The sequence below is a fragment of the Coptis chinensis genome, chromosome 8, assembly GCF_015680905.1.
Source record: "Coptis chinensis isolate HL-2020 chromosome 8, ASM1568090v1, whole genome shotgun sequence".
NCBI lineage: Eukaryota > Viridiplantae > Streptophyta > Magnoliopsida > Ranunculales > Ranunculaceae > Coptis > Coptis chinensis.
Genome location: NC_141463.1, coordinates 52,615,369 through 52,629,404, shown reverse-complemented (window position 1 = coordinate 52,629,404; position 14,036 = coordinate 52,615,369). Strand labels below are relative to the sequence as shown.

At 35.2% G+C, this 14,036-nt stretch overlaps 1 protein-coding gene and 1 long non-coding RNA gene across 5 annotated transcripts; one reads left to right on the top strand and one right to left on the bottom strand.

Moving 5' to 3' along the window:
* The first annotated feature begins 7,507 nt into the window (after positions 1–7,507).
* Positions 7,508–10,054, top strand: LOC147481896 (uncharacterized). Of its 4 annotated transcripts, none has more exons than XR_015206751.1 (6): positions 7,508–8,122; positions 8,216–8,259; positions 8,361–8,435; positions 8,864–8,906; positions 9,456–9,576; positions 9,792–10,054. It is a non-coding gene; the product is annotated as an uncharacterized LOC147481896 (long non-coding RNA). The 4 variants fall into 4 exon arrangements; XR_015206748.1 differs by having other exon boundaries at positions 8,864–8,911; XR_015206749.1 differs by lacking the exon at positions 8,864–8,906.
* A 1,128-nt stretch (positions 10,055–11,182) lies between these two features.
* On the bottom strand, positions 11,183–13,755 carry LOC147481895 (zinc finger BED domain-containing protein RICESLEEPER 2-like). Its single transcript, XM_086578028.1, has 3 exons — positions 11,779–13,755; positions 11,602–11,681; positions 11,183–11,483 (listed from the first exon to the last, which is right to left on the bottom strand). The coding sequence occupies exon 1, from the start codon at positions 13,658–13,660 to the stop codon at positions 12,029–12,031; it is 1,632 nt and encodes a 543-aa protein (XP_086434154.1). The 5' UTR covers positions 13,661–13,755; the 3' UTR covers positions 11,183–11,483; positions 11,602–11,681; positions 11,779–12,028.
* Between the last annotated feature and the right edge of the window lie 281 nt (positions 13,756–14,036).

Genomic DNA, 14,036 nt, shown 5'->3' with positions numbered 1-14,036 from the left:
ACAATAACATGTTGATGAGTAGCAATAGAAATAAATATACCTGATTGTTACCCCTCGAACTGAGGTGAGGAGTAACAACAATGACAAAATTCAGTGGCTCTAGGCCACATATTGTAACTTGTGAATCTCTAAACAAGATGAACAAAATTTTGTCAAAAAATCAAGATTTCTGGCAAGGAACCATTAAAAGTAAAAGAATTCCAAGAAATGAGACAGGCCCATTGTTTAATTTCTGAAAAAGATTAAGTTTTTACCTTTGATTCTTCTTTTAGAGAGAAATTGGGTAATGGGTTCTTTACATCTGTTGAAATATTTACACGCAAAGACAGCAACCTTGCAGTTGGTCGACTGATTTCTCTCAAATCGTGAACCTTGGTGGCAGAAATTACGAAGAGATAGAAGTGGAATAGGGAGTTCTAGCGCGAGTCTTTACTTCTTCTTTTTTTCCGCTTTTTTCTTTTCTTTTTTCTTTTTTCTTTTTATTTTTTTCTTCCAGAACTCGCTTTATCCACGGTAGCTATAATTTTGCCCAGAATATAAACCACCATTTTCACGGAAACAGTGGGGTATACGAATACAAAAAAAATATTAGGTTATATTTGATAGTACCTTGGTATATAGAGTACTATATACCACTGTTTCACAAAATCAGTGTATTTGTTTGTTCCAAAACTAAGAAAGTGTTTTGTACCGTGGTGAATTAGTATAAACCACTGTTATTATGGGAACATTGGTATATACCAAATAACCTACCATGGCTAATGTGCATTTTTGTAGTATTGTCTCATGGTGAATTAACTACCTTCTAGAGTGGAATAGATTACTATAACTATTTCTACAGAAACACATCAAGTCTTCATCAAAGCTTCATCAAACCCCTCTAATAGAGGTTTAGCTAAGATTCATTAGACTATCATTAATAGAAGAATAAGAAGAAGACATCATTATAGGAATCGTTATTCAGAATGCAAATATTTCTACAAACTGCGAGAACCCACGCGTAGCAGAATCAATGGGGTTCTCACGATTTTGGATTAGAGAACATACCTTTTCGATCCAGTTTAGATAACTCTGAGAATCCAAGCTTAATGAATCCGAAATCAACCACTTGATCTTCTGTTGTATTCCTTTAGAACAGATTGGACGTTGTGTGAGCAACGATCTACTAATCCCCTTCTTTCTCACAAAGCTAGATCCAATTTTGGATCTATCTTTCCTTTCCTCTTTTTCTAAACCAGTGAATAGTCAATTTCGGCCAGGGAGAGATTATTCTATTTATAAGCTACAACATGGACCATGAGGAGAAATTAGGGTTGGGCCTCCTGACGGGTTTGGGCTACCCATGTTCGCCCAGAACACACGGCCCAAGTCCGTCAACAAATGGCTTATTCTACTAAAGGCCATTGTTGTACTACCGCCCTAATCCCAAATTACATATCAGCGTTTATGGGCTCCATATTATATGCTCGTTGATCTCCCCGTGTTTAAGATATCGAATGTCCGTTGATTAAGTCAAGTTACTGATAACTACATTAATCAACTTCTTATGTCCTTGAGTAGTACCACTCAACCTCATTATCATGTCGGAATAAATCCACCTGCAGGGTTTACATGACAACCTTTTTGAGCTCCTCAAGGGGACATCATCGACCCGACTTCTTGCGGGACACGGATTCCTTCTATAATCAACAGCACACCTTACATACAATGCCATTACCCAATCTATCGAGTTTGTTGATTCACAAATGAATCTCACTCATTGATGATTTAAAGCAATGTACAATATGTAAGTGCCCGTTATTATATCCGGATTAGGAGGACAAGCATCCATAATAACAGAGGCGTTTGTTCTCTTACACAGTCAGTATAAAGAGAAACAACCTTACTTGGTCCTGTTCAATACACACAAAGTGTACTAGTATAATTCTATAGTCAAGATAGACTAATACCAGATTATACTACAACCGTACTAATGGTTTGTCCAAATCCATTTAGGTTGTTAACGATTACTTCTACTTTATAAGGTACTGATGATATGATCTTCTGTGTGTTCACACCATATCATCTACAACATAAAGTATTAGACATATGCATATAACTAATAACATATATAATATGCATAATATTTCCCCATATGATTCTCATTCAAAATATAAAGAATTAATGTTAATACAAAAGTAATGCTTTTAGTATATAACCCTATCAATCATAATAACAATAACTTAGCTTTATTAATCTAATGGAAGAGAGTCTAAGAATGAAAAACTATATTAAAAACTAAATAGTGAATAATTAACTAACTTAAAACTAAGTAGTTTAGAGTTATGCCTTAATCCTCTTTATATAGGAGAAGGCTAGGTCTACAATTTCATGCATGGGCTTTGGAGCCATGTTTTGGGTCATTAATTCAAGCCCAAAACCTAATTACTTAAGTCCAAAAAAGGTTTCTCTGTTGGAAATTACTGCAATAGCCTTTTCATCCACTTTTACTCTTCTGATTGGATCAAGGTCTAGACCATTAGAAATCTCTTTCCGCGTAGGTCGTTTTGACATATAATACGCCCAATTCCGATGTCTGAGTCCAAATATACAGCCTATAGAAGTTCTGTTGACTTTTATGCTCTATTTCTGCATGCATTGACTTTGACTTTTCAGCTTTTATCGAGCTTTAAAAAGGTTTTTTCTCCTTGAATCGTGACCTTTAATCATAGAACTTCTTAGCAACCAATCTTTGCTCCTTTCTCTTGCAAAAGTGACATGTTTCTTCACATATTTGACTCCAAAACCTGAAATACACAAAAACACATAAATAGTACTAACTCTTATTTATTTTACACATAATTGGTCTAAATGTAATATTATTAAGGCGGTTAAAACTACAATTTTTTGCTCTTATCAAACCACCCCCAAACAGTATTTTGCTTGTCCTCAAACAAATATGAGCAATTAAAATAAGTGACAAAAAATGGAGTTCTAACTAATCTTGTTTCGCTGAGTGCGATTGTATTTACCGTATGCAACAAGGCCTTAAACCACTAGGAATTCCCTAGTGGACAAGTTATAGCATCGTAAGAGTTTTCCAGAGAAGGTACTCACAAACTTCATCTATACTACAACGACTAAGAAATAAAAATGATTGTTTCCTTATTTATTCTCAGATATCTATACATCTCACTAGCAATAAATACAGGATAATCAATTCAAAATCTAAGCTACTATGTGCATAATAATCAATCATCTACGGATAAACATATATATAATTAACTATGCTATGAAATGTAATAACAGGTCCGTTTCTGAAACTTTGCAATAGCGTCCTTAAGTAGGTCCTCACATATACGTAAAGACAAAAACACTCTGATTTTTCCACCCAAGTTTTGCTCACTCCAGTGCATAGTGGGCACACTTTACCTTACAATCTCAATGACATACAAGGAAGCCGAAGTCGATCAAATACATCTGCCACTTACTATCACACTAACCTATTCCTAATTGAGCTAGAGGTCTTTATTAGGTGTTGCGGGGGTAATGGTTTAAGAATGAAGAAAATAGATATTAAAAAAGGACAAGTCTGAGATAATAGAGTCTTCAAAATATGTAACTAGAGAAAACCTTGTTTTACTTTGCTTCTACACTTTGTTTCCATCCTTAGCCATTTTTTTCTTTTTCTTTTGGCTTTTGACTCCTTTGATTCTATTTTTGGAGTTCTAACTTTTTATTTTATTTTATTTTTCTTTTCTTTGGATGAAATCTTTCTTTTCTTTTCTTATTTGAAGCAACTAACAAATTCTTGGTGATCCACATGTATTTCTCGTTTCTTTTCTTCATTTCATCTCTATTCTCAGACTCATTCAAAAATGGGTAGGCTGATTTTATTTTTATTTTGTTTTGTAAATGGGTAAAGGATTTGCGGTTTATGAAAGGCTAAAGAAAGGCTCAGAGTGGCGACTAGTGGAAAATAATTTCATATATGTTTGAATTTCTTGCTATATTGATCCAAAAAGGGCCTAAATTCTCGCTTAGGATATGGTATAGTGATCAAGCAAGTGGACGTGTGCTTTCTCTATTCGGAATTTACTTCTCCCTTGTGTCATTTCTCAAATATTTCACTTATATAAGGCTTTATGGCCATATTCTCACAGGATTTGTAGAATAAGTACTCTAGCCTAGATTTCAGAAACTTACTGCCAATACAAACATAGATACTCATGCAATATGTTTATGGAAAGATGCAATTATTATTACCAACATATTAACTTAAATTTCTAAAAACTATTCTAATTTAAGAGCTAACGTGAAACTTTTAGATTAATGTCATCATGGAGAAAGAAACAATACAAATATTCCTAAGTGCATAGTATAAATACTTATTATTTATATATTTTTTTATTTTTTACTAGAAAACAAGTGCATATTATACATATATATATATCCTAACAAGTGTCTTACATTATGCGTGTTTCTATTGCCACCCCTAAACAAAAAAATGCTTTGTCCTCAAAGTATTGAAATAAGAAGGATAGGAAATACCATGGAAACGCGTGAAAATATAAGAACACCTGTGTAGACACCCCATTTTTGCACCCCAGGTATAATTCATTCATGATTTTGTCTTGAATTAAATTTGATCATATAAGGTGATTTGCTTTCTAAAGTCTTCTTTTCTACATCAAACTTCTTTCTTTTCAACTTCTTTAAGCATTTTTAGACTCTCCTCATCATGTTATAGCTATGGCTAAAGTTTCGTTGCTTTCTGAGTTTTGAGCTGAAAATGACCAAAATGCCCCTATAACCCTTTGGAGCCCAAATCTCATTTTTTTCCACTCTTTCTTTGGATAAGATTATTTCATATTTGAGTTCCCCTTGAAAAATCCTTCGAAATGAGTACAAGCTTGCCTAGGTTCCTTTTGGATTTCAGAAACCCTAATCTTGCCCTATCCCATTTCAGCCCGTTGTGCGCGCTGTTCAGTGCAATATATTTTTTGGAGTAAGATTTGGACCCAAGAGTATTTTTAAGAGTTCATGGACCTTCCTAATGGATTAATTAACAATTTTTGTGAAGAAGAGTTTGCCTAATTTTGACCCGGTCAAAGGGAATTTGCAGCATTGAAAATATAGTCAAAATGGGCTTTTTTGTAGTTTTTGGACTTGTGCTCGTGGGCTGTGAATCCAGCTCGAGTTGGACCTTTTCATTAGTGTTTCTAGCCCATTTTCAAGCCCCCCAAAACCTAGAGAATCTTCCTTGTTTGTTTGATTTGATCCCTAAAATCAAGAATATTCTAGAGAATATGCCACTTTGGAGCCAAGTTTGGAAACCCTGGATTATAGGCTCATTAAGGACGTGTAGGGCTTGATTTTTTGCCCTAATCCATCTAAAATATCCAAAGATCAAGGGCCAAGATCGCACCCCTTATCCCACCTCTTGAATCAAGGGCTAGATTTAGGAGGTGCAACCAAAAAGAGATCAAGCCATTAGATTTTTCTTCATCAATACTCAGCCATTGGATCAAACTCATTACCATATTTGAATCCACGCCCAAAATCTATTAATATGGGTCTCATTCACCCACAAAAAACATCTGGAAAAACATCTGGAGCTAAGAGCTAAGGATCTGGAGCTAGGAATTCGGAGTTAATAATCTGGACCTAGCTATTCAGAGCTAATAGCCTAGTAGTTTTCTTTTCTGGAGTGTTCTTCTTCCTTTTCTTTTCTAGTTCGTCATTCTAGAGTAGAATTTCTTTAGTTTAATCTAGAGTTGAAGGTAAAATTTCGACTTTGAGGTTTTTCTAATGAAGTTCTTCGTCTTTAGTCTTCTTTTCCCCTCTTTCGATCTTGAGTACAAACTTCTTTTCACCAAAAGTTGTTTTTTTTCTCAAATCACCTGTTTCAATCCAAAATTCACAGTTGTCAATTCCAAATCAAGTTTATCATCATCATTCATCAACAATCAATCAAGATCATCAATCAATCAATCAATCTACAATCAAGTATGAGGCAACATTCCAAACAAGGTGATATATTTCTTTTCTCTTTTATTTAATTAGTATTGCATATTAGGATTATTATTTTTTAGTTTTATTATAGCATATAGTTATTAGTTTTTTAATAATTTAGTGAATATCATCCAAATTGGTAGATTAATTTTTCAAGCTTTCTTCGTTCGCCTATCTTAATACATTACACCTCAATAGAAGTAAGGCTGGTTTTACCAAGCGAGCATGGGTGCCTAACACCTTCCCACATCGTACCTTGACTCCCGAACCCAATAATCATCTAGTTTCGAGGGCTACTCCTTCACATAGGTTTTACTCAACTTTTCCTTAATAAAGTTAGTGGCGACTCTAAAATCAATTGCATAGACCTAGGTACACATTTTTATGCGTACAAGTTTTTTGGCGACTCTGCTGGGGATCTCCCTAGAGAGTCAGACTTATGTTTTCTTTTGAGGTGTTTCAGTTAAGATAGGAAAGAAGAAAGCTTATCCGGAAGCCAGTTGGAATAGAAGGCCGAAGTTAAGGTTATCTCGTGCAACCGTTAACTCGCTTATGGAAATAGAGAATCTACCAACTAATTCTCCTCAAGGGTCTCTTCCACTAGCGTCTCAGCCAATGGTTAGTTCCCCGCTTATCTCTCAAGGTGAACAATCACTGTCTAGCAATGGACAACCACCCCAAGGAGGTGGTCAAAGTTCAACATCACCCCCTCCTGCATCAGAAGAACTAATGAGACAAGCAATGGAGAGAATGCTTCAAGAAATGCTACAAAAATTCATGAATATGGGGCAAGGACAATTTTCTCAAGGGAAATCCACTCCGCTACCACCACCAAGGTTTGATTTTAATCTACCTACTCCATAAGCTCAGCTGCCTACTAGGAATTTCATGCATCAATCCACCCAACTACAACTTCCTATACCAACTCAGACTCCAAGCCAACCCATCTCCTATATTGACCCTACCTACATGGCACAACCCACCATTTACCATTCATAATATAACCTAAACCAATATACATCCACACCCATGTTCACCCCAAATATATCCCAACACCACAACCTACCACCTACATGAACACCCATAATCAAAATCCTATAAGCCAAGATCAATACCAAGGCCCAGTGGTAGACAAATTGAAAAAGATTGAGGAAGCACTGACAAAGATCAAAGCGGACGAGTTCGATTTGGATAGTCTTTGTCCATATCTACAAATTAGGGTTCCACATGGTTTCAAATTCCCTAAGATGGAGAGATACGACTGAACTGGGTGTCCCAAAGCCCCTGTGAAAATGTACGCTAGCTACTTTCAACCTATGGGGATTGGGCCAGAACTATTGGTCCAATTATTCCAGAGGAGTTTAAAGGGTGCGGCACTGACTTGGTGGATGAACACAGATGCTCAGAAGATGAGAACGTGGGCTGAACTTACAACAGCTTTTGTGACCCATTTTTCATACAATACAGACATCCAGATGGGTTGAAGACAATTGGAGGCACTCAAGCACTACAACAGAAGGGGTTTTCAGCAACGCACCCTTTTGCAACACCAAAAAATTGTTGCTAAAGGCCACCAATTGCAACGCCGTATGAGGCTGCTAAAAGTTTGGCGTACTATTGTGCAAGTTGTGCATGAATTTATCTATTGCGGCACCTCTTATGTGGCAAATGGATGTAAATATATTTTTGAAAAAAAAAAGAAAATGTAATTTTTCTGGTGAGCCGTTATCATTTACAATGTTGTTGGCGAGGGTAAAGTGAATTTGATATTTTGCGACGTCACTTGCGTTGTAACAAATGTTTTGCAAATGATTTATATTATCTAGTATAGCCTTTGTTGCGATGAGAGTGGTGTTGCTAATGGGCTTCTTTAGGCGGGTCTTAAATTTTTAGAATTGGAACTGATGGGCGGGCCTATTTTTTACGTTAGCGCTCGAACTAAAAAGTAAACTGTGAAAGCCTTAGAAGACTTTCTCTTTCAATTCTCTAACTTTCCCTTCAACCACCGCCAACCTCCCATCTCCCATTGGCAACGTATCTAACCACTCTCTCTCAACAATGCAACCATCGGCAATAAGCTTTAACTTTTGGTTACTCCTCCACATCCGACCGAGTTTTGATTTTCAAGGTTGGTTCTCCTGCTTAATTAGTTTTCTTTTGTTCTCTTTATGTTTACTCTACAAGCTAATTCTCTCAATTAATTTTCTCGATTGATTTAAAGTTGGAACTACTAGACAAAGAAAAAATGAATCTTCAAATTTTCAGGTTGGGTCTTTTTGTTTTTTTTCCTTTAGTACTCCGATCCTTTAGATTTCAGGTTGGTTTTCTTTAATTTGTTTAAATGGTTTACAATAATTTGGTTTCAGGAAATGAAATAAAGTCTGGTTTAGGTGTTGGGTTAGTCAAAGCTTCAACTTTTGGTTAATCTCCCCCTCACATTGGTTAGTTTTCTTAAGGGATTAATATTTAATCGACTGTTTGGAATCTAATTCTTATATATGTCTGTTTAGGTCTTTTGTTGTTGGATTTTGGCTACATCGACATGGACAAGTGATTCAATTATTATTCTTGTTTATTTGTTTCTTTTGTAATTACTGTACATTTCGAATTCTATTGCATATTGAAAATTTTAATCTTTTATTTTCTTATTTGGAACTTGTGTAATGGGATGTGCTAGATATATATATGTAAGGGGGTGTGAAAAGTTCAATCAATCCCATTACGTTTACTAACTGCTGAGTGGTGGTTTTCTCTCATGCATCCCCTTTGTCATAGAAATCTTGTATCATGATGTAATGTCCATTTTATTATTCTTGTCTTGCAAGTGTCAGTCGATAGTTTGTTAATTCGTTTATGATTTCCTTGGCAGAATAAAGAATTGTTTGGAAGCCTTAAAGCTACCATTTCACTTGGTCAGGTCTATTCAAATTTATGCTCTTCTTTTTCGTCTTTTGGATTCTATGTGTTTGTGAGTCTGCCGCATGTTAGCTTGTGACTATATATTTTACGAAGTGACCAGACTTCATTTTGAGAATCTCTTTGATTAAGCTAGGTAGCTCGATCTATAATTGATTGGAATTGTAAATAGGAATGCATCTTTTATGAAATAGTTACATATACTTTGCCACTTGGGCATCTCAATACAACATTTTTATTGGTTCTCTAGAAAATTTAAACCCTAAACCCTAGCACAATGGAACAAACATACATGGCTTTGATTTTTTAGGACCAAGTTTCATAAGTTTGTCTTTGTGACCAGCTGGGCACATTTACAATTCTTATGTTATGTGAAATCTTTGTGGTAAGGTTGAGGTTGCTGTTAAGGGATTAAAATTATATAATTTTTTTGTTAATGTTAAAGTGCTTTTCAGATTCTCTTTCAAACTTTGTTGAGAGGTTTTTTACGTCCATGCATTTTCCTTTTTTTTTTTGGGATCAATAATTTCCTTTGTACTTTGAAGGTATTTGTTTCTTTTCCGTGCTTTAGTAGCAAACATTTGAAGCTAATGCTTCCCACCTAAGGAGAGATATACATTTTGTACAAGTATTGGGCATGATTAATCTACAATGTGTTTTGACCAGGTTAGTGTATATTACAAATGTAGTGTTATTCAAATAGTTCATACTTATCTTATGTCTTAATTGTTTCTTGTTTCTTATATATATTTTCACGTCTACACAGGTAAAATATAGAGAAACGTCTAGTCTCATCTAAATGGTACATAAAGCTTAAAGGTTTATTTATGTAAGTAAAGGACCTGATGTCATTTTCTGGTCTTTCTTGTTTAATTTTTCAGGTTCACCAGTGATTGAGAGAAGTATTTGTTAGAAAGACAGATTGCTTTATCAAAAAATCAGGTTCACTCTCTTACTGTTTTAATTAATTTTCCTTAAAACACTTACAACTGGGGGACAACTATTAATATTGCTGAAGCCATTTAGAAATCCTTTAAGTGTAAGAAGTTCTTTGTTGATTCAATTTACTTTAGTGGGACTCCATCTGTATCATGAATTCAGTTGCTTAGGGTAACTGGGTAAGCTTAATGTATTTTGGTTTTGATACGTGTATTTAATATTATTTAGGAATGTTAAGATTACTTCAAATATGTTGGAATATTTGAATTTTTGTGTAGTTGAGTCCATTATGAATATAGAGTCTTAACTTTTCATTGGTTGCATGTGTGATTGAGTACTACTCTATTTGTGATGTTCAGTGTTAGTCATAACTTTGATAAGTTATTATATAGTTTCAAGTCCTTGGGTTATATTTCAATTAAAAATGGTGGAATATGGAAAAAAATGGTGAGCATAAAAACTGGTCTAGCCTACAAGGTGAGGACCAGTGCATTGACCATCCCACATAGTGAGGTGTAGGAGGGTCATGTGGGACTAAGCCAAAGACTAGCAAGGTGTGTGACTAGACTGGTACAAGGCGTAACAAATTTGGTAGGGACTGGTGCAAAATTGTGGGTTAGAATTAACCAAGTATGAACTGGTCTAATATGCACGTGATGGTGTAAGTTAAAAACTTAGGACTAGATAAGGATTGGTTAAATGAAGTTCAGTAAGTGTAGGTCTGCATGGGTCATGTTGAGAGTAAGTTGAACACATTTTCTTAGCTTCAGATGGGTTTAGATTTTAGACTAAGGACCAGTACTAGATATTCGGTGAACTGGCTCAATGCTTGAAACCAGTAGGACCAGTCTAGGGGTGACTTCGGATCGGATCGGATCGGATTAACCTCCTTCGGAATTTTTCCGAATATTTTTCGGAACCTAATATACTAACCAAATCTGATCCAATTTTTTTTCGGATTCAAAATATATTTCCAATTTCGAACTTTCGGAAATTTCGAATAACTCGAAATTTCGAATACTTGATAAATTTTCAAATCATTGTTGTTAATCTTGTTATGACAGACGTGGTGGGTGTGATGGTGCTATTCGTTTTTGGGACATATAATAAAATCTCGAGAGAGTCAACTGCAGCTCAATCCTCGTAGAATTCTGAATTCATAATAAGAGAAAAAAACACAAAGGGGCATATATAGTATAAAGGGTCCTGTGTAGAATTCATAACAAGGGAAAAAACACAAAGGGGCATATAGTATAAAGGGTCCTGTGCAGAATTCATAATAAGAGACCCCCTAGTCTTGAGCTACACGTAAAGTTGAAGTTAACCATTCAGAGAAAAAACCCATGCCTTTACATAACTTCAAAATACCAAAAGTCCAAAAGCAATATCAAAATCCACCTGAACAATTTTGGATCAGTTTAATATCTACTATGGCAGTATGATATTGTACAAAAATTTAAAACCTATTCAGCCAATGCAACGTCTAAGAAACCATCACAAAATTACAATGTTTCATTAGCCAATGTATGATACTCCAATTCATTTACTCTTCCTATTTATCAAAAGCATCCAGCAGCTGTGCAGCACCAATGACCTACATAGCTATTACTCCTATTAGTGTAACACTTGAAGTCCTGAACACACAAAATTTGTATAAGAATCTACAAACCAAACAAATCTGGATGTTGAACTTAAAATAAAAAACTATACAAAGTAAATATAGAGATTAAATAAATGAGTTATAAAACTTACAATTAAGATGATGACTGCCCTTCCAAAATATAATCAAGTAGTTGATCCAATTGACAAAGATCCCAATTCATGCAAAACAACTATAATGAGTTAATGACAAAGCAAAACACATAATAAGTTTTAGTAAACAATAATAGAACAAGAACAAAAACCGAAATCAGGTTGAGCACAATATACCTTCCTCAATTTGTTCAAGTGCAGCAAGATTTTCTTCAACCTCAATTGATGACAATGAGGTTCTTAGCCAATCTTGAGCACACACCAAACTTTCCACAACTTTTGGAGTCAAAGAGCTTGAAATGGATCTAGAATTGACGGCCAGTGCTAAAAGCACATTCGGAAGCAACCGATGTTATAGGAATGGTTAAAATATCACGTGCCAACATAGCAAGTGTATGATAAGTTGGAACCATCTCTTTCCACCAAGCTAATACATTAAAAACATTTTCATCCCTTCTACAACACTATCATCCAAGAACTTATCCAAATCATTTAAACCTATATTAGCATCCTTCTTCTTCAAATGGCCCTTAAACACGTCTTTAGACAAGAGACGCTTATTCACCTTCCCAATCAGATTACTCCCCTCATCATTTAAAATGCTAGATGATTCAATTTCTTCATTTGAAACATATTCTAGTTTATAATGGTTATAAAGACGAGTCATCAAAGCTTTTAACTCATCACGGAATGTCTCCACCAATTTCTTCCTTGCATCATCATCATCATCATCATGACCAATTCTTACTAAATAAGTGTCATACCAAAACTCCACATATTGCATTTTATACCGTGGATCCAAAACTATTGCAACAATCAAAATCTGATTTAGAGTTTCAAACTTGCAATACTTATCAAACTTTAAATTCATTTTCCTAGCCATATCACAAAAAAACACATCATCACTAGCTAAATGATCCATGATCAGATCTTTAACTTGTGTTAACTCATCAAAATACGTATTAGAAGTAATATATTTGGAACCGGAAATACGTTTTGTTAGATCATAAAATTCTTCTAAGAAAGCATGCAAAGCCTTTAGTTTCATCCAATCAATATCCCCCATTACACCCTGCTTATTTACATTACAATCAAACCTATAATTTGGATCACACTCATCATACTTATCGAAGACCTTCTCAAAATCCATTGCGGCATTTATCATTAAATAGGTTGAATTCCATCTTGTTTTGACATCTAAACACAATGACTTTTTAGAAGCAACCATCTCCTCCACACAACACTGTTTAAACACTTGCAAGCGTGAAGGACTACTCCTCACATACTTGACACTTCGACGAAGGCGTATGATTGTATCTTGAACCTCCGCAATTCCATCACCAACAACAAGATTAATAACATGCGCAAAACATCTCACATGAAAGAACTCACCACCAAACAGCAACCCATTTCTCCTGTTCAATCTTCTTTTCAAGTCCTCAACATATGAATCATTATTTTTAGCATTATCAAGTGTGATGGTCATTAAATTTTTTATACCCCACTCTAATAGACACCCATCTATAGCCTTGGCAACGGCTTCACCAGTGTGTGGGTGTGGAAGCACTCGGAAATTGATAATCCTTTTGTGAAGCTTCCACTCCTTGTAGATAAAGTGAGCAGTTAAGACCATATACCCCAGATTTTGGATTGAAGTCCACAAATCTGTTGTAATGCATACCCTAGAAGGCACCAACTTCATACACTCTTTCAACTTGATTCCTTCTTCATAAAACAACTTTAAGCAATCCTTAGTTATGGCTGTTCTACCAACCACATGAAACTTAGGCTGAGCTTCTTCACAAAACAACCTAAACCCTTCATTTTCTACAAAACTAAACAGGAGTTCATCGACAATTACCATTACTGCAAGGGCTTTGCGACACTTTTCTTGGTCAAACCTCCAATTAGAAGGCTGACCTTGTTTAAAAGCAAGTGTTGTTTGAGTTTTGTCTCCTTCATAACCAGGAAACTCTCTACATTTCTTAAGATGATTCCATAATTTGTTGGTTCCATGAGATGAAGGTGCAGTAACTGGTTTATGACAATAGTTGCACATACCTGTGCCACTATATTTGTTGGTTCCCTCTGATAGCTGCTTAGCAAAGTGATTCCATACAGCAGAAGGTCCATGGTGTCCAACTAACCCAGACTTTGGACTGTCTACGCTTCTTCCGACTTATAACTCCACTACTATGAACACTAGCTACTGGATCTGAGTTTTGCTTCTTCTGACTTATAACTTCATCACTACTAGCTATGGGAGTATTGTTCTCACCCATGGATGACATATAAACCTGCACAAGCATATATTATTTCAAACAATTAAACAATTAAACATTTAATTTATTTAATGTCTTCTATAACAAACACCGAACATCATTGTCGAACTAACATAAGATACATCATTGTACTTATTCGAACTATATAGAACT